This window comes from Oncorhynchus nerka, linkage group LG28 (assembly GCF_034236695.1).
Source record: "Oncorhynchus nerka isolate Pitt River linkage group LG28, Oner_Uvic_2.0, whole genome shotgun sequence".
Taxonomy (NCBI): Eukaryota; Metazoa; Chordata; class Actinopteri; order Salmoniformes; family Salmonidae; genus Oncorhynchus; species Oncorhynchus nerka.
Window position 1 is genome coordinate 52,863,650 of NC_088423.1, and position 21,908 is coordinate 52,885,557.

The following is a 21,908-nucleotide window of genomic DNA, read 5'->3' on the forward strand; positions in this document are numbered from 1 at the left end:
TGCGCATGGTGATCTTAGTCTTGTTTATGGCAGCTCGGCCAAGGAAACCCATTTCATGAAGCACCCAACGAACAGTTATTATGCTGACGTCGCTTCCAGAGGCAGTTTGGAACACGGTAGTGAGTGTTGCAACCAGAGGACAGATGATTTTTACGTGCTACGTGCTTAGCACTCGGCGGTCCCGTTCTATGAGCTTGTGTGGCCTACCACTTTGCGACTGAGCCGTTGTTGCTCCTAGACGTACCCACTTCACAATAACATCATTTACAGTTGACCAGGGGAGCTCTATCAGGGCAGTGATTTGAACAAACTGACTTGTTGGAAAGGTGGCATCCTATGACAGTGCCACGTTGAAAGTTCTTCAATATGACCATTCTACTGCCAATGTTTGTCTATGGAGATTGCATGACTGTGTGCTCAATTTTATAAACCTGTCAGCAACAGGTGTGGCTGAAATAATAAAATCCTCTAATTTGAAAGGGTGTCCACATACTTTTGTATATACAGTGCCTTCGGGGAAATATTCAGACCCCTTGACTTTTTCCACATTTTGTTACGTTACAGCCTTATTCTAAAATTGATTAAATAAAAACATTTCCTAAGCGTTCTACTCACAATACCCCATAATGACAAAGTGAAAACAGGTTCTTAGAAATTTGTGTTAATAAAAAATTTAAAAAACGTATTTACATAAGTATTCAGACCCTTTGCTATGAGACTCGAAAATAAGCTCAGGTGGATCCCGTTTTTATTTTATTTGACCTTTATTTAACTAGGCAAGTCAGTTAAGAACAAATTCTTATTTTCAATGACAGCCTAGGAACAGTGGGTTAACTGCCTGAGCTAGTGTCGAGGCACCGATCTGGGGAAGGGTACCAAAAAATGTATGCAGCATTGAAGGTCTCCAATAACACAGTGGCCTCCATCATTCTTAAATGGAAGAAGTTTGGAACCACCAAGACTCTTCCTAGAGCTGGCCGCCAGGACAAACGGAGCAATCGGGGGAGAAGGGCCTTGGTCAGGGAGGTTACCAAGGCCCGACGGTCACTCTGACAGAGCTTTAAAGTTCCTCTGTGGAGATGGGTGAACCTTCCAGAAGGACAACCATCTCTGCAGCACTACACCAATCAAGCCTTTATGGTAGAGTGGCCGGACCTCAGTAAAAGACACATGACAGCCCACTTGGAGTTTGCCAAAAGGCATCTAAAGACTCTCAGACCATGAGAAACAAGATTCTCTGGTCTGAAACCAAGATTGAACTCTTTGGTCTGAATGCCAAGCGTCATGTCTGGAGGAAACCTGGCAGAATCCCTACAGTGAAGCATGGTGGTGGCAGCATCATGCTGTGGTTTTGTTTTTCAGCGGCAGAGACTCGGAGACTAGTCAGGATTGAAGGAAAGATGAACGGAGCAAAGTACAGAGAGATCCTTGATGAAAACCTGCTCCAGAGCGCTCAGGACCTCATACTGGGGCGAAAGGTTCACCTTCCAACAGGGCAACGACTATAAGCACACAGCCAAGACAACGCAGGAGTGGCTTCGGGATAAGTCTCTGAATATCCAGGGCCCGATCTTGAACCCGATCGAACATCTTTGGAGAGACCTGAAAATAGCTGTGCGACGCTCCTCAACCAACCTGACAGAGCTTGAGAGGATTTGCAGAGAAGAAAGGGAGAAACTCCCCAAATACAGGTGTGCGAAGCTTGTAGCAGCATACCCAAGAAGACTCGAGGTTGTAAACGCAGCCAAAGGTGCTTCAACAACGTACTGAGTAAAGGGTCTGAATACTTATGTAAATGTGATATTTCAGTTTTTTATTTGTAATAAATTTGCAAAGATTTCCAAAAATCTTGCTCTGTCAGTATGAGGTGTTGTGTGTAGATTGATGAGTAACAAAATGCAGAAAAAGGGAAGGGGTCTGAATACTGTCCGAATGCACTGTATATATTTCCATTAATATTTCTTCATGCAATTAATCCTTTACAATAGTTTATGCACTATTTATCAAGCCCATCGGGACATAGAGCATAATTTTGGAGTTATTAAAATGTTATTTTTTTCTTCATATCCTGTGTACTTGTAACACGGTATTTTATGATTGTCCTTCTTCATCACGTTTTGAAAGTCTAATAAAATGTGATTTGGAAATTGAGAAAAGGTTAAATAGTTTTCTTATTTATACTGAACAGAAATATAAACGCAATATACAAGAACTTCTAAGATTTTAGTGAGTTATAGTTCATATAAGGAAATCAGTCAATTGAAATAAATTCTAATCTATGGATTTCACATGACTGGTAATACAGATATGCATATGTTGGTCACAGATACCTTAAAAGAAGGTAGGGGTTTGGATCAGAAAAATAGTCAATATCTGGTATGACCATAATTTGCCTCATGCATCAACGACACATCTCCTTTGCATGGACTTTATCAGACTGTTGATTGTGGCCTGTGGAATGTTGTTCCACTCCTCTTCAACAGCTTTGCGAAGTTGCTGGATGTTGGGGGGGGGTATTGGAACATGCTGTTGTACACAATCCAGAGCATTCCAAACATGCTCAATGGGTGACATGCTCAATGGGTGACATGTCTGGTGAGTTTGCAGGCCATGGAAGAACTGGGACATTTTCAGCTTCCAGGAATTGTGTACAGATCCTTGCCGACATGCATTATCATGCTGAAACATGAGGTGATGTTGGTGAATGAATGGCAAGACATTGGGATCAGAATCTGATCATGGTATCTCTGTGTATTCAAATTGCCATCGATAAAATGCAATTGTGTTTGTTGTCCGTAGCTTATTCCTTCCAATACCATAACCCCACCACCACCACCACCATTGAGCACTCTGTTCACAACTTGACATCAGCAAACTGCTCGCCCACACAACGCCATACACATGCTCTGTGGACATTCCTGCAATTAGCATGCCAATTGCACGCTCCCTCAAAACTTGATACATCTGTTGCATTGTGTTGTGTGACAAAACTGCACATTTTAGCCTTTTATTGTTTACAGCACAAGCTGCATCTACAGTGGGCTCCAAAATTACTGGCACCCCTGACTGGCAATGCACTAACAATACTTAAACAAATATAAACAATATAATTACTGTAGAGAGACAAACTCAAAATACCAACATGTGAAAAATACTGTACTTTATTCATGTTTCAATGGAACCCAACAAAATCATTTATTGATTTCATTAAAAATCAATGTCTTCCAAATCAAGGTTTCACAATTAATGGCACCCTTAAATATTATTGTAAATAACATCTACCAAAATTAAACCAGGAATTAAATTCCACTTATTTATCTCACTGTTTATCTCAGTGTTAAGGAACTATTTTGAGCCATTCTATCACTTCCTTTTTCACTAGGGTATAAAAATGAGGTAACACGCATGCAATATCCTTTTGTCATTCAACACCATGAAGAAAACAAAAGAACTGGCAGTTCAAAAGAGACAGATGGTCGTAGACCGTCATAAATCTGGTAATGGCTACAAGAAGATCCACAAATTATGGAATATACCACTGAGCACTGTCAGGGCAATTATTTAAAAAATTCTAAAGATATGGAACAGTTGAAAACCTCACAGGTAGAGGACGCAAATGCATTTTCCCCCCAGGATAAGGAAGAGGATGGTGAGAGAAGCAACAAAGTCCCCAAGAATCACTGTGAAAGAATTGCAGACCTTGGTGGCGTCTTGGGGTCACCAGGTTTAAAAAAGCACCATCAGCCACCTCCACAACCACAGGCTCTTTGGAAGGGTTGCCAGAAAAAAAGCCCTTAATGACCCCAAGACACAGACGCAAGCGCTTGGAGTTTGCCAAACGTCATTTAAATTATGATTGAAAGAAGGTGCTCTGGTCAGATGAGACCAAAATGTAACGTTTTGGTCAGATACAGCATCGGCATGTTTGGTGTCAAAACAGAGATGCATACAAGGAGAGGCACCTCATACTCACAGTGAAAAATGGTGTTGGGTCAGTGATGTTTTGGGGCTGTTTTAATTCCAGAGGTCCAGAGGCACTGGTTAAGATTGATGGCATAATGAATTCCACCAAGTACCAGGCAATTTTGTCTGATAGTCTGGTTGCCTCTGCCAGAAGGCTGGGACTTGGCCGTATGTGGACTTTCCAACAAGACAATGACCCAAAACATGATCCACACAGAAATGGTTATGTAACAACAAAATCAATGTTCTGCCATGGCCATCTCAGGCGCTGGACCTCAATCCAAACCTGTGGTCTGAGTTGAAGAGGGCAGTTGATAAATGCAAACCCATGAATGTGAAGGATCTTGAAATGATCTGCATAGAGGAATGGTCCAAAATCCCTCCAAATGTGTTCCTTAACCTTGTCAAACATTACAGGAGAAAACTTCCTTGCCAGAGATGGTTGCACTAAATGAGTACTAAATGAGGAGTGCCAATAATTATGAAACTTTGATTTTGGTGAAATGTATTTTGTATTAAATAATTGTATGATTTTGGTGGGTTCCATTGGAACATTAATAAAGTACAGTATTTCTCACACGTTGGTATTTTGAGTTTATCTCTATAATTATACTGTTTATATTTTTTTAAGTATTGTTTGTGCATTGCCAATCCGGGGTGCCAGTAATTTTGGAGCCCACTGTATGTAATTAATCAGCTTCTTGATATGCGCAACTGTCAGGTGGATGGATTATCTTGGCAAAGGAGAAATGCTCAATAACAGGAATGTAAACACATTTGTACTAAAAATTTGAGAGAAATTAGCTTTCTGTTCGTATGGAAAATTTCTGGGATCTTTTATTTCAGCTCATGAAACATGGGACCAACACTTTACATGTTGGGTTTATATTTTTGTGTGGTGTAGTTTGAAGGTTATGAGTCTGTATTTAAGGACATGAATACACAATAATATGAGTTAAAGGCTTTCAACACCTGTGGTGAAGAAAGAAAATCATAAAATGCAGTGTTATAAGTATTTTAATTACAAGGCCACAGCTATCCTCTTGTGACGCAGAGGGTTCATGATCTGGCTGCAGATACAAAGATTGCAGGTTCAATCCACTATTTTCTTTAACCATGTTTCTTTTGAAGAAAAAAGTGAAATTGAGGCTCAAATACTAAAAGAGTATATTTCGTTCAGTTGTATAAATCCAGTCAGAAATGCAGTGGTGGAAAAAGTATCCAGTTGTCATCCTTATAGAGCCTAACAGAAAATGACCCAGTAAAATATACTTGAGTAAAAGTCTAAAAGTTTTTGGTTTTAAATATACTTAAGTATCAAAAGTAAAAGTATGAATAATAACAAAATCCTAATATTAAGAAAACCAGATGGAACAATTTTCTTGTTTTTTTTTTATGGATAGCCAGGGGCACACTCCAACACTCCGACATAATTTACAAACAAAGCATTTGTGTTTAATGAGTCTGACAGATCAGAGGCAGTGGGGATGACCAGGGATGTGTGTGAATTGGACCATTTTCTGTCCTGCTAAGCATTCAAAATGTAACATGTACTTTTGGGTGTCAGGGAAAATGTATGGAGTAAAAAGTACAATATTTTCTTTAGGAATGTAGTGAGTAAAAGTAAAAGTTGTCAATAATATAAATAGTAAAGTACAGATACCCATAAAAATGACTTAAGTAGTACTTTAAAGTATTGTTACTTTATTGTTTGTGTAAAAATGGACTCTTCAACTTTAAAATACGCACCCTATATAATTCCTACTTTGAGATGATTGATATGGTCCCCACTGGCTTATTTTTCATGACCTGAAAAGCAAAAGCAAAAGTGAAACCCGAAATCAGCACTCATAGTCTTGGATACCTTGTAAATATGGGCCCAGAAGTATACAGCATATAAAGAGGATGGGTGAAGTGATTGATGGTGAATAACCTAGTTACCAGTATTGCGATGGGTTTGTTATGTCTAAGAAGACTAAAAGGGAAGCATATAATTGCTGATTGACCATACTGCCATTACTATATACTGATAAAAGAAAATGTGGTCCCTTGTGGATCAGAGGATAAAAGACCTGGTTAAACATTGGTTAAACATTGCGGGAATAAATTATGTTCAAATGTCCTATGAATTAAATAATGTGTAGCTTGTCAGCATAAGTGTAACATATATGGTTGTGTTTATATGATTAAATTCTGTTCAAATGTCCCATTAATTAAATAATGTGCAGGTTATCAACATATGAAGTGTAAAAAATATGGTTGCGTTTGTATGATAAAATTATATTCAAATGTCCTATAAATTAAATTAAAATGCCATGTGTCTCTATATCACCTACAATACTGTCCTCAAATGCAAATTGAAAAAAAAGATCTGGAAAGAAAATTAATGGGGATGTATTCCAATCAGCTTTCGCATGCGGCGAATGTGTGGTAGTATTAGGTCAAACGTAAATATATCATTTTATAAATGTTCTTGAAATGTTTTGATTAACAAACCTCCAAGACAAGGTAAAATGTATATTGAGTGAACATCAATGGAATAATATATTAAACCTAAAACAAATATGATATGAACATCATAAAAACAGACTTATTTCATTCTTACAACATTAAGGGAATGTCCTGTGCAACCTGGGGCGGCAGGTATCCTAGTGGTTAGCGAATTGGACCAGTAACCAAAAGGTTGCTGGATCAATTCCCCTGGCTGACAAGGTAAAAATCTGTGGTTCTGCCCCTGAACCCACTGTTCCCCGGCAGGCCGTCATTGTAAATAATAATTTGTTCTTATCATTGTACATAATAAATTGTTCTTATCTGACTTGCCTAGAAAAATGTTATCACAACTGAGCATATTTTGTGTTTTGGGAACCTATCTCTTGTAATGTACCTACACTGTTCATACAACCTAACTACATGTTCTGGGAACCTTTAAAGGCTGTTCTGTCAACATTTTTGCAACATCAAAGGACTGTTTTGTGCACCCTGATACAAATATTATCTGAACGTCAGTACAACTGGACAGTTTTTGTGTTTTGGAAATATACCTCTTGTCACGTCCCCGCAATGTTACCACAACCTAATGAAACATAATGGTAAGACTATGGATCATTTTGCTATTTGATTTGGAATTTTAGGACCCATTTAGGTATCTATTTTTTATTGTTGTTTTATTGTTGTTGTTTTTATTTGATAAAATATTGAATTTTGAACCATCTAAATATTGAACCATCTAAAAACAATTCCATATGTTAGCTTAGACGACTTAGACTTTTAGAGGTTAATTGGGTTATAGAAACGTTCTTCCAACATCAGTTTTATACAAACATTCTATAATCATCACCACAAATGAACAGTTTTTGTGTTATGAGAACATTTGCTGCGACCTAACGAATGTTCTAGGAACTTTCACAGAACCAATTTTGGTTTTCTGATAAAACATTACTGGTACATTGTGTTATTACGTAAACAGGAAACCTAATGAGAACTTTTGAGGAATTTTATGTGGTGGTTGTTGGACAAAAGATACTAGAACTTAATGGGAATCTTAGCTAATGTTATAGGAATGTTCCCAGTTTGCTGGGATGCAGTAATCACCAGAACATTAAAACCACTCACCTTACTTATGGGATGATTTTCCTCTCTCATGAACGTGGGTAAAGATAAGCAGCAGTCACCAGAGCCCCAGGTCTCATGACAAACACAGAAGTAGACATTCACATGATATCCACTCAGACCTTATTATCTACTTAGCTGTTCCCATACACAGCCCAGAGCACAGAACCTGACCGTTGTCTGGTTTGTTTTGGTGATCGTTATGAGTTTGTTTTGGTCATGGAGGACATATGTAAGGGATAATCAACGAGGGGCTATGCATTCTATGGAAAATCAGGAATGTGCGAAATGTGTTCCGCAACGCGCTAGTGGAGTGAAACGGAATTTACCTTCCACAGAGCTGCTTATTTTCCCATAGAATGCATAGCCACTAGAGCCCATAGTTGATTATCCTTTTTATACCATGGCTATGATTTAACACATTTCCCGCAAGAAGTAGCTAGCAAGTTTACTAGATACAGTAGCTACAGTAGTTGCCTTGGTAACCAAACAAACAGACTTGCTAGTTTAGCTAACCTTACCATCAGTCCTAGCTTGCTATTATGAAACTCGAATTCAACAATGTCAACAATGTTTACAATTCAACTTTTGCTTTCAAAAATAGCTCAAACATTGAACATGTAAGTTTGAAATAGCCATTGAATTCTACCGTGCTGATATACCGGCCGTTAGAGAAAAATAATGCACGCTCTAGAATGCCCTTCAAGCAATAATAGTGCCACTCTATTTTTAATTTTTAATTTCACCTTTATTTAATTAAAACTTATTGAGTGTAGGGGGCAGGATTTTCGTTTTTGGCTAAAAAACATACCCATTTGAAACTGCCTATTTCTCAGACCCAGAAACTAGAATGTGCATATTGTAATGACCTGACTAGATCATAAATGAACAATTGTCCAGACAGAGGCTTGAGTTTGCGAATTGACGGTTTATTGAACCAACTTTACACAGGCTACTGTTTGGGCCGTAGCACACGCCAAATAGATGACAGATAACCCACAAGCCAATCGTGACCTTCTCTTGTGAAGCCCAGACGTAAGAGAGAGAGAACAAAGGCTGAACCTGGTCTTAACTTCCAATGCCCAACCCCCCTCCACGCCACTCCGCCAACCACCAGGATGCCCGGCATCAGAACATTCCAGGCATTCCCGTGATTGGCAGATAGCAGGTTGATTGACATGTCGGACCCCGCGAACACCGGGTACTGGTCAGTACAACACAACCACCTCCTAGCCTAGCACATAACACACAGCTGTCTGTGCGGGTCGCTACACAGCCCCCCCACCACAAAGTCCCTCGTCCCCGAGGGAACAAACAAAGTCTCTGAAGCGACCCGGAGGTCTCCTTTGCCTGCGTGGCCGTGATGGTCGCAGAGTGCCCCTCTGGGAACCAGGGGATGAAGGCAGGGATATGGGGGACAAGGAAGCGGGAACGGGTAATACAGTCCGTGGTTCTGGGGAACCACGCGGTGACACAGGGGGGGAGACAGGGGGAGTGGGCTGTCTGGAGCCTTGTCTGCGGCACCTGAGGGTGGGTGCCTGGAGAATGTCATTGCCAGAGAGGGGAATTGTGGGGGTTCCTGGGGTTTGGGGAGAAGAGGCCCCTCTGTATGGGGCTAACCTGTCCCGGTGCAGTGCCACCTTTCTCCCCTGGGAGGAAGCTGCACCCGGTACACAACCTCCCTACCCTCTCCAGGACACTGCAGGGTCCCACCCAGTGACTGTCCAACTTGGGGCATCTGCCTTTTTTCCTTAGGGGACTGTAGACCCAGACCAGCTCCCCAGCCACAAAGTGCCTTCCCCGGGTGTGCACGTCATAGTTCCTTGTCTGCCTCACACCTGCATTCACCAGCTGCTCTCTGGCGAAGGTGTGGGCTGTCTCCAGGCGGTCCTGGAGTCTCCGGGCATACTCCGGCCCCGGAGGAACATGAGGGCTATCCAGGGGCCGACCAAACGCCATCTCCGCAGGGGTGCGGATCTCTCTCCCCAGCATGAGGAGGGCAGGCGTGCAGGAGGTGGAGTCTTGGACAGCGGAGCGGCATGCCATGAGGACCATAGGCAGGTGCTTGTCCCAGTCACGCTGGTGTTTGGAAGAGACGATGGCCAGCTGCTGTCCAAGCGTTTTGTTGAAGCGCTCCACAAGGCCATCACTTTGAGGATGGAGAGGAGTAGTGCGGGTCTTGTGCATACCCAGCCTCTCACACATGGTGGCGAACACACGGGACTCAAAGTTTCTGCCTTGGTCGCTGTGGATGGACTCTGCAGCTCCAAACCTGCTGAACATCCCCGCTGTCAGGGCGTCGACGATGGTCTCTGCCTCCTGGTCAGGCAGAGCATAGGCCTCGGGCCATTTTGTGAAATAGTCCATGGCCGTGAGCACCCAGCGGTTTCCACTGTCTGTGGTGGGGAACGGCCCAACTACATCCACTCCCACCCTCTCCATGGGAGCCCCCACTGGGAACTGTTGGAGCTGAGCATGAGAGCGGCCTGGGGGCCCTTTCTCGCTGTGCAGTTGTCACAGCGGCGACAAAAGTCCTCCACATCCCTCTTGTGCTGCCCCCAGTAGAAGCCCTGACGGAGACGGCGCAGTGTTTTTGTGACCCCAAAGTGTCCAGTCCCCACCCCCATGAGTACTCTGGAGCACAGCCTCCCGCAATGCTTTTGGGACCACCACCTGCCACCTCTCCTCTCCCGTAGCTGACTCCTTCCATGCCCGCTGTAGCACGCCATCAGCCAGCCGCAGTCTCTCAAACTTCGACCACAACCCTTTGGTCGCGAGTGAGAGCGCTGTCACCTCTTCCCATGGTGGCCTCACATGCGCCTCTACCCACTGTAGCACTGGCTGTAGGTCTGTGTCCCGTCCCTGCTGCTGCCGCCATTCAGCCACGTCGACAGTCTGCAGCTCACAGCAGACAGGCCCGCTCGCCCGACACACTGTGGCACAGACACCCTCCTCTGCCCGCAGCTCTCTCTCCCGTCCTCTCTCCGTTCACAGTGGCGGCAGCCGTCTGCAGTACAGGGCCGACGGGACATGGCGTCGGCGTTGGAGTGGCGTGCCCCTGCCCTGTGCACCACCGTGAAGTCATACGGCTGAAGCTCCTCCAACCAGCGTGCCACCTGCCCCTCTGGCTCTCTGAAAGACATGAGCCACTGGAGAGCAGAGTGGTCAGTCCTTACAGTAAAGGGCAGACCACCCAGGTAGTACTTGAAGTGTTTGACGGAAGCCACAACAGCCAAGAGCTCCCGCCGGGTGACACAGTAGCGGCGCTCATGTTTGTCAAATGTTTTGCTGAAGTACGCCACCACTCTCTCCCCCTCTGGCCCCACCTGGGCCAGCACCCCACCCATGCCCACATTGCTCGCGTCTGTGTCCAGGATAAAGGGCAAGGTGAGGTCAGGGGGGGCGAGCACGGGGGCCTCGATCAGTGCACGTTTGAGGGTGTTGAACGCCTCCTCACACTCCACTGTCCAAGTGAAAGCCTTGTCCTTCGGCAGCAGGCGTTTCAGTGGAGCAGCAACGCTTGAGAAGCCCCGTACAAACCTCCTGTAGTACGAGGCCAGGCCCAGGAAGCTCTTCAGCTGACGCTGGTCGGTGGGGTGGGCCAGTCTCTGACAGCCCCTACCTTGTCCTCCATGGTGCTGATCCCCTCCTTCCCCACTCGGTGGCCCAAGAAGGACACTCTCTCCTCATGAAGTGGCACTTCTCGGGGTGGAGCTTCAGACCTGCGGCAGCCACCCTCTCCAGCACACGCCGTAGCGCCCCAGGGCTGACTGGAAGGAGCTGCCATGGGCCAGGATGTCATCGAGGTATACCAGACACTGCTGTCGGGGGATGCCATCCAGCACCCTGTCCATCAAACGCTCAAAAGTAGCTGGAGTGTTGCACAGGCCAAAGCACAGGACCTTGAACTGCCAGTGTCCTCTGTTAGTGGAGAACGCAGTTTTGGCTCTGGCCTCTGGGGAGAGGGGCACCTGCCAGTAGCCGCTGCGGAGGTCTAGTGAGGAGAACCAGGAGGACCCCTAACCAGGTCCAGCGACTCATCGATACGTGGTATGGGGTATGAGTCCTTCCTGGTTACCTCATTCAGCCGCCTGTAGTCCGCACAGAACCTCAGCTTGCCCCCCTTCTTCGGAACCATGACGACTGGCGCCGCCCAGGGGCTGTCTGAGGGCTCAATGAAGTCTGCCCGCTGCATCTCCAACACAGCCTTGTCTGCCGCCTCCTGGCGTGCCAGCGGGATACGGCGGGGACGCATCTTGATGGGTCGAGCATCACCTGTGTCGATCTCATGCTGCACCAGATGGGTCTGACCCACCTCTTCCTCACTCAACGCAAAGCTGTCTCTGAATTCAAACAGCAACTGCCACAGCCGTTCCTGCTGCTCGGGGTCAAGACCAACACAGTTCCTCCCCCATATCTCCTCACTGCAGACATTGTCCTCTCCTCTCCCATCTGGGGTAGCTGGGCTGGGGGGTGCGGCCCGGGCTCACAGAGGGCTGTGTCATGGAGGTAGCTGGGGAATATAACACACCGCCGTAGGTGACAGGGGGACTGGGAAAAGTCACACACAGCTGTGGGGGAGGGGGCGCAGCCATGAGTCTCTGCTGCTTTAACTGTTGGAGTAAAGGGTTTGTTGGGTTGAGTGAATGTGACATTAGGGGGGGCCATGGTGACTTCCGTCCCTCCCTGGAAGCTCAGTGTGCCCCTATTTAGGTCTAACTGGCAGCCTGTGCTCCTAAGAAAGTCCAACCCCAGGATACAAGGGTCCTGCACAGCCGCCACCCACACAGGATGACGCACAGTCCTGCCCCCTACTGTCAGAGTCATTATTCCCTTCCCTTTCATGGGTGCCAGCTCACCTGTGACTGTGCGGAGCTGCACAGTTGTAGGCTCACACTGAGTCCAACCTGGCACAATATCTGGCCTCACCAGGGTTACTGTGGACCCAGTGTCCACCAGGGCGGAGCAGGGCACCCCCTCCACAGTGACAGGGACATGACAAAGTCCCCAACACAGGTCCGGCCCACCACAACAACAGGCTCCATCCGCTTGCCCTCGTCTGCTTCTGGGGGAAGTGGAGCCTTGCTTCCCCGTCTGTGCCGGTGGGCTCCTCCTAAAGATGATGGTGGTTGGGATAGAAAGCCAGGGGTCCGCACTACCCGGTCTATGCGGACCCCGAGCCGTTTCCCTGAGCTCTGGGGGACATGGGGCAATCTCGGCGCAGATGGCCTGGCTGGCCACAACCCCAGCAGACCCTGGGACCAGGGCTTGTGTTTCGTGCCGCCTGTAGCGACACAGCCTGAATGAGTTCTGTCATTTCGGCCACCCAAGCAGGCTTTTTCCGGCTCCGGGCTGCTCTGCCCCCAGCTCGCACAGAGGGTGTGTCTCCCTGCACCCCCACCAAAGCCCCAGCTGAAGCCCCAGCCCACACCAGCTCCCTCTCCAAAGCCATCTCCAAGGCTGTCTGCAATGACTCAGGATGAGCCAGCTGGGTCTGTATGCGCAGCTCCGTAGGGGAGAGCGCCTGTATGAACTGGTCCCGTGCTAGCTCGCTCTGCGCGGAGGGGGGCATGTGAGCATATGCCCGCCGAGAGAGGCTCTCAATGTCATTAGCTAGCACCCGTAGAGGCTCTCCAGGCTGCCTGCGTCTATTCCTCAGTTCGGAGCGCAGTAGCCCGGGCTGTACACACTGTCCATAGCGCCTCCTCAGTGCTCCCACTAGAGCACCATAATCATGCCTGTCCTCGGGGCTAATCAATATCAAACAGGCCAGAGCTTCATCCGTGAGGCATAAAGCCAACTGCAGTGCCCTTTCTTCATCCGACCACCCCCTAAAATGAGCTAACAGTTCAAACTGAGCATGAAAAGCTTCCCAATCCGCCTTACCGGAATAATTCGGGGTCTTAACAGATACGGACGCAGCCGGGAACTGGGCGCCGCCAGTTTGTTTACATCCTGAGCCCCAGATTCCTCGTCACGTCGCGTCGACGTCGCCACTTCGGTCCGCCCACCAGAATCCGCGCGAAATACACTCGACGAAGCACTCATGCCCGCTTCAGCGGCCATCACTCTAACGTCCTCCCTCAAGCGGCCTCTGCGCTCCGACGCCCTGGCGATCTCCTCAGACAGAACCCCCGACGTCCATTCACACGCACCTCCTTGGCCATAATCGTCCCTTACCTCCACATTCGGATTCCCTCGAAGCATTTTCAATCCCCGTTCTCACCTACGGTAGCTAGCCACATAAGTCAGCTAGCTAGCTGGCTAACTTGTATCAACGTTTTTACTTCTGACACCAATGTAATGACCTGACTAGATCATAAATGAACAATTGTCCAGACAGAGGCTTGAGTTTGCGAATTGACGGTTTATTGAACCAACTTTACACAGGCTACTGTTTGGGCCATAGCACACGCCAAATAGATGACAGATAACCCACAAGCCAATCGTGACCTTCTCTTGTGAAGCCCAGACGTAAGAGAGAGAGAACAAAGGCTGAACCTGGTCTTAACTTCAAATGCCCAACCCCCCTCCACGCCACTCCGCCAACCACCAGGATGCCCGGCATCAGAACATTCCAGGCATTCCCGTGATTGGCAGATAGCAGGTTGATTGACATGTCGGACCCCGCGAACACCGGGTACTGGTCAGTACAACACAACCACCTCCTAGCCTAGCACATAACACACAGCTGTCTGTGCGGGTCGCTACAATATAATTGTCAGATTAGGATAGAAAACACTCAAAATATTGTCGGTGAGTATAACAGAACTGATATTGCAGGCGAAACCCTGAGGAAAATCAAACCAGGAAGTGGCTTCTATTTTGAAAGCTCCATGTTCCATAGCCTGCCTTCGCTCCATTTAAAGGGATATCAAACAGATTCCTTTCCCCATGGCTTCCTCAAGGTGTCAACAGTCGTTAGACATAGTTTCAGGCTTTATTTTGAAAAATGAGCGAGAAAGATAACATTGTGTCAGTGTTTTGCTTGCGCAACAGAGTGGGGCAGCCATTGTCTCTCCCTCTCCTATTGAGAAAGCGAGAGTCCCGGTTGAAATATTATCGATTATATATTTTAAATACAACCTGAGGATTGATTATAATTGTTTTTGACATGTTTCTGTGGACATTACGGATACTATTTGGAATTTTCTTCTGCGATGTCATGACCGCTCGAGCATGTGGAGTTCTGAACATAATGCGCCAAACAAATGGAGGTATTTTTGATATATAAATCATCTTTATGGAACAAAAGGAACATTTATTTTGTAACTGGGAGTCTCGTGAGTGCAAACATCCGAAGATCATCAAAGGTAAGTGATTTAATCTATTGCTTTTCTGACTTTCGTGACCAATCTACTTGGCTGCTAGGTGTTTGTAATATTTTGTCTACTGAGAGAGATGTTCTTACATAAACGCTTGTTATGCTTTCGTCGAAAAGCTTTATTGAAATCTGACACACCAGGTGGATTAACAACAAGCTAAGCTGTGTTTTGCTATATTGCACTTGTGATTTCATGAAAATTAAATATGTTTAGTAATTTAATTTGAATTTGGCGCCCTGCAATTCAGTGGGTGTTGATGAAAAGGATCCCGCTAACGGGATGGGGGCGTCAAGAATTAGGCAAGCCAGTTAAGATCAAAGTCTTATTTACAATGATGGCCTACCCCGGCCAAACCTTAACCCGGACGACCCTGGGCCAATTGTGCACAGCCTTATGGGACTCCCAATCACAGCAGGTTGTGATACAGCCTGGAATATAATCAATATAATAATAATACTGTGCTAGTGTTTTATTTAATGCTATGGTTTTGGTGATGATGAGCAGTTTGCTTTGGTGATGATTATCAGTTTGTTTTGGTGATGATGGGTGATTTGTTTTGGTGATGGTGAAGGCATTCAGGCAATGTGTCTGGTATGTATTTTTATGGTTAAATACTTGATTTACTCAATGTATGATTCATAGACCCTGTAACCCCGCTCTCTCTCTCTCTCTCTCTCTCTCTCTCTCTCTCTCTCTCTCTCTCTCTATATATATATATATATATATATTCTATTTCTCCACTCTCTCCTCAGCTAAGAACTGTGTACGTATCTGTATTCAGAACCTGCAGCGTATCAGTGATCGTGCCCCAGCTCCAGTCTTAGCTGAGGTGGCTGTCACAGTGTTCAGCTTCATCAGAGACTCCTACCAGCTCAACCCTGCTCTGTTCACCGAGCTTGAAAATAACGATGGATACACTGTCTTACAGGCCATCATGACCCGGTGAGTTAGAGAGAAGGAGATGGGAGGAGGGAATTGAGGGAGAAAGAGAGGGTGAGGAAGGATGATGGTGAGGGAGAGAAAGGGAGTGTTTAAAGGTGGGAGGGAGAGGGACAGAGTAAAAACATCTGTCTTTATTGAAAGCGTCAGTAGGGGAACTTATCCAGACTTCTTGGAAATATGGCTTCCAGGAATAAAGGTGCGTGCAACAGACATAATGTAATTTGATTTATTTTTGGGTTAAAGCCAATTCTGCCCACAACACAATGCTATTTATGTCTCTGCAGTTTGTCTGCTTACAGATATATGGCTACAAATAATATGTTATCTTTCACTTTATATCTAGACCCTTTACTGTGTCTCTTTCACACTCTCTCCGTGCCATTAATTCCCAATTTTTCACAATGGCAGGTGTGAGGAGGGTGTGCCTGCGGAGGAGTTTGGTCCAGTAGAGGACCTGTTATCTCTGCTAGCGTCTTTGTGTCTGTTCGGGAGGTCAGAGCTGAAGGTGGCGCTCTGTGTCACTAACCCTCAGCCACCTGGCTTCAAGTTTGACCCCTCACTCACCACAGGTAAGAAAACACTTTGTTTTATTCTCCCCCCTCCTGTCCCCTCCTGCCCCCGTTTCCCCCACACTTTTCAAGAACAAATGTAGGTGGGTTACTGGGAAACCTTGTGTGCCTCCCACCTCCAAACACTCCTCTACCCCTTCCCACACTCTTCCCTTGTACTCCCCAAACAGTCTCCTTCTCCCCTTGCTCCACCTCTCAGGTTAACAGGAGCCATGAGGTGATTATGTCCAAGATGATGAAGTGTCTGCAGTCCTAACTCTGTTAACAGACACACTGCATTCATAAAACACCACCGCACAGAGGCTACCCATCTATCACACACACACACACACACACACACACACACACACACACACACACACACACACACACAGAGAGCCCATATATCACCTACAGGAGCACCTCTCTCACCAGCGTTGAGACAAGGGTATTTTAGGATGATCTTATTTGTCTGTGATATGATTTTCATTACAGGTGAAAATGAATCTTATTACAAACTACAACTTATATCTTTATTTACCACAAACATATCCATGTCCCCGCTCCTAAATCTAAGACCATCTCGGAATATTCTGAAAATGCTGTGCTTCCAAACTTTATCCGTCCGGATAATGATGTTTTCCCAATGTTTTTATGCAACTTAACACATTCGTTATCTATCAATCTATGTGAGCGTAACTCGATTCCCTTGGTTATTTTCTCCTGTTTAGGTTATTTGTGAGTTAATTGTTCAACCGTCATTCCTCTATGGAATTGAGCAATATATGACAAATGGTTCCTAAACTAAAACATAACTTTGCTTAAATTGACCTTTGAGTATACCATAAGATTATTTTCACATATATTACTTTGTCAGCTGCATGGGAATGTATTTCCGGTCCCCTTCTCAGTCAACATCAAACACAAAACAAATATTTTTCCAGGTAGGGATAGTGGTCATAGGCACTATAACTAACCAGCCCAGCCAGTGTCTTTCTATGTGAAACAAATCCTCATTAACTGAACCTTTTTTGGGGGTGTCTGTCTCTCTTCTTCGACCTAGGGGAAACACTGCTCCTAGTTTATTACACTTTTACATATCTGTTTCTATCTGAGCCTAGTTAACCTTCTGCTTCAGGCTTTCTATCCTTGTGTCATAAGACGCAGTGCAGAGGGTCTGCACAAAAATATTTTCCTATGATGTGTTCTCAGTTTTGAGCAAATTACAGGAAGGAGATGATGAGAGGATTAAGGCACTTAGTACTTTTGAGATTGCTACAATAATGTTTTTTTTCACTCATTTTTAACCCCTGTCCTTCCAGGCTCTGCGGTAAGGAACCTATCAGCGTTCCGTTTGCTCCAGGGTTCCTTCCAGCGGTCAGAGGACTGTGTTTTCTGCAGCCAGATCCTAAGCACCATCAGGACTGTGTGGTCATGGAACAGGGCCAACTTCTTCCTGTTAGAGTGGACTGTTCAATCACTGGCTCAGCTAGCTCAGTGTGTTTCGAAGAAACCACCTCCTGTACACAGACTGTTCTTCTCTATGTTAGAGATGGTGGGTTGAGTGACACATGCACCTGTGGGCAAGTAGGCACATACACACACATGCGTGCAAAAGCACACACACTTGCATGCACACAAGGTAACTTCACTTGTTAAGTACATATACACAAAATCTGCATCAGAATCTATCAATGTCCTGTCATTCAAGGAAGCTATCCCCTTAACAAGCTTTACATTTATAGTTCTCCATCCATGACTTCATATGTCCGTTATGTTGAATTAATTCCGCAATTGATAATTTGGTAAAATACTTATCTGTTGATTCACCACTATTGACTGAACTATCCTGTTAATGTGTCTGTCCAGGTGGCATTCCATCTTAATTACATCCCCCACGAGGCTGTGCGTGCGGTGCAGGCGGTGCTGAAGCAGGGCTGGGCAGGGGCCGTGGCTGGAGGGGCACAGTTTGGAGTGGCTGCCCTCGGCTGCTTCCACAGGTTTACATTTAGGAATAAACTTTATTGATCCCCAAAGGTTAAATTGGATTCGTCCCCAGTATAAGACACATTGATTATTTTATAAATGACTCTATGACTGGGATGATACAATATGCACTCAGTAGAAAGTTTATTAGGTACACTTCCACACACCATTACGCCACCATCCTGTACTGTTGACACCAGGCAGGATGGGGCCATGGACTCATGCTGTTTACGCCAAATCCTGACTCAGCCATCAGCATGAAGCAATCGGACCTGGCAATGTTTTTCCATGCCTCAGTTGTCCAGTGTTGGTGATCGCGTGCCCACTGGAGCCTCTTAATCTGCTGTAATAGCCCATTCGTGACAAGGACCGACAAGTTGTGTGTTCCGAGATGCCGTTCTGCACACCACTGTTGTACTGCGCTGTTATTTGCCTGTTTATGTCCTGCCTGAGAGCTTGCATGAGTCTTGCCATTCTCCTTTGACCTCTCTCATCAATTATCTTTTTTTCGCCCACAGGAATACAGCTGACTTTGAGCATCATACCATGCTCAAAGTCGCTTAGGTCACTCGTTTTGCTAATTTTAACGTTCAATCGAACAGTAACTGAATGCCTCGATGCCTGTCTGCCTACTTTATAACCATAGCCACGTGACTCACTGTCTGTATGAGTAAACTATTTTAGTGAATGGGGTGGTGTACCTAAAAAACTGGCCACTGAGTGTATATTTATAGTACTTTTTTACAGTATACAGTGCATTCAGAAAGTATTCAGACCCCTTGACTTTTTCCACATTTTGTTACGTTAAAGCCTTATTTAAAAATGCATTAAATTATTGTTGTTCTTCTCATCAATTTACACACAATACCCCATAATGACAAAAGTTCAACCTTGGATTCATCAGACTAGAGTCCTTTAGGTGCCTTTTGGTAACTCCAAATGAGCTGTCATGTGCCTTTTTCTGAGGAGTTTGTTCTGTCTGAACACTCTACCATAAAGGCCTGATTGGCGGAGTCCTTCTGGAATGTTCTCCCATCTCCACAGAGGAACTCTGGAGCTCTGTCAGAGTGACCATCGGGCATCCCGAGTGGCACAGTGGTTTAAGGCATTGTACCGCAGTGCTAGCTGTGCCGCTAGAGATCCTGGTTCTCTGTCACAGCCGGCCACGACAGGGAGACTCGTGGGGCTGCGCACAATTGGCCCAGCGTCATCCGGGTTAGGGGAGGATTTGGCCATCAGGGATGTTCTTGTCCCATCGCACTCTAGCAACTCCTGTGGAAGGCCGGGCGCAATGCACTCTGACATGGTCACCAGGTGTGTGGTGTTTCCCTCGACACATTGGTGCGGCTGGCTTCCGGGTTCAGCGGGCATTGTGTCAAGAAGTAGTGCGGCTTGGTTGGATTGTGTTTCGGAGGACGCTCGGCTCTCGACCTTCGCCTCTCCCAAGTCCGTACAGGAGTTGCAACAATGGGACAAGACTGTAACTACCAATTGGATGACATGAAATTGGGGAGAAAAATAAATATATATGGGTTGCCAGGACCGGTGCTTAGTAGACCGGCGACGTCGAGCGCCGGAGAGGGGGAGCGGGAGTAGACCTGACAGTACCCCCACCCCCCTCCGCAGAACGACGCCGTCCTGATGTTGGGATATAGAATGTCGTCCACCGGAACCCAGCACCGCTCCTCTGGACTGTACCCCTCCCAGTCCATCAGGTACTCCCACAATGTTGGGAGTCCAGAAGTGATTTGACGGTATAGGCAGGGTTATCAGGGTTCTCTTCAATGTCCAAGGGAGGCGGAGGGGTGTTGTGGGGGACGGCATCAGCCAGGGGTCAGGGGCCCCTGGTCTGAGGAGGGAAACATGAAAAGAAGGTGAGATCCGATAGTTATTGGGGAGTTGTAATCTGTAAGTTACCTCGTTGACCCTCCGGAGGACCTTGAACGGCCCCACAAACCAGGGACTCAGCTTCTTAGAGGACAGGCAGAGGGAGAGGTTCCTGGTGGAGAGCCAGACACGATCACCAGGCTGGAACACGGGAGCCTCACTGACGGTGGATGGCGCGCTAAAATCTCACGAGGGCATTGTTTCATACCTCTTCTGCGCACCTGAACCACTCGTCCACCACAGGAGGTTCGGTCTGGATCGGATTCCACGGAGCCAGGGCCGGCTGATAACCCAGAACACACTGGAAGGGAGTCAGCTTAGTGGAGGAGTGTCCAAATTAATTCTGGGCGTATTCAGCCCAAGGAAGGAATTGGGGCCCACTCCCCCTGCTGGTCCTGGCAGTGAATCCTCAGGAACCTCCCCAGCTCCTGGTTCATCATCTCCACCTGCCCGTTAGATTGAGGCTGGTACCCAGAAGTGAGACTGACCGTGACCCCAGCTTCTCCATGAAAGCCTTCCTCCGGATGGTGAAAGTGCCGGAAGACCTGCTGGAACAGTACCTCAGCGACCCGGAGAGCGTTATGGAGACCAGAGAGAGAGATGAAACTACATGATTTTGAGAATCTGTCCACAATCACCAAAATGATGGTGAAACCATCAGACAAGGGGAGATCAGTGATTAAATAAATTGACAGATGAGACCAGGGATGCTGTGGCACAGGAAGGGGAAGGAGTTTTCCTGCTGGAGCGTGCGGTGAGATTTATATTGAGTACATACTGAACTTGACATGAGTTGACATAGTGTGCAACGTCCTGTGCCAAAGTGGGCCACCATTATTTCTCAGAAAGGGATTGAGTGGTGCGGGTAACACCTGGGTGTCCAGAGGCGAGGGATGTGTGTGCCCAGGTCAGCAACCAATCTCTAACCCCTGTTGGGACGTAAATACGCTCCGGAGGACCAATTGATGAGCTGGCGGACACACACAGGGCCCTTTACCAATGTGGAAACACAGAGACAGGGAAAGCAGGTCCTCCGACATCCTGGTCCCCAGGCGGTAATCCTCCTTTCTGACCAGGAGATGGTGGGATTATGGAGTTGGAGCCACAGGAGGCCAATGATGACTTTGTGCATGGGTGCGGAGGTGAAGAGGAAGGAAAGGTTTTCCTGGTGCTTGGGTCCCACAGTGAGGGTGAGTGGAACTGTGACGTGCGTAATAGTGCCGGATCCCAATGGTCGTATATCCAACGCTTGGACCAGAAATAGAGAAGAGAGCGGGTATGAGGTGATGTGCAGGGAGGAGGCAAAGGTCTTGTCAATAAAATTCCCTGTGTCACCAGAACCCTTTAGAGCTGTAGAAACAATAGATGAGGGACTGCCTCCTAGTGAAATCGATACTGAAAAAGGTTTGACGGACAGTGATGATGATGGAGTACTCATGCCTAACCCAGGAAGTCCCTCTGCTCTCGTGGATTCCGGGTTGGGACGTACCAGACACCGTTGAAGCTGGTGCCCTCCTGGCCGCAATAGGGACAGAGCCCTAACTGCCTCCGATGGCGTCGCTCAGCCGCGGGGATGCTTGTGGCCATGGGTTCAGGCTCTGACGCAGAACGGTCAACGAAGGAGGGAGAGAGGCGATGGGGGTGC

The 21,908-nt window shown here is 46.6% G+C and overlaps 1 protein-coding gene across 1 annotated transcript in view; it reads left to right on the plus strand.

The window, feature by feature from the left end:
- wdfy4 (WDFY family member 4) overlaps window positions 1-21,908 on the plus strand; it is a 183,762-nt gene that overhangs the window by 18,219 nt on the left and 143,635 nt on the right. The window contains 4 exon segments of the mRNA XM_029641018.2: window positions 15,653-15,842; window positions 16,251-16,411; window positions 17,713-17,945; window positions 18,260-18,390. Coding sequence (XP_029496878.2) covers window positions 15,653-15,842; window positions 16,251-16,411; window positions 17,713-17,945; window positions 18,260-18,390 — 715 coding nt within the window.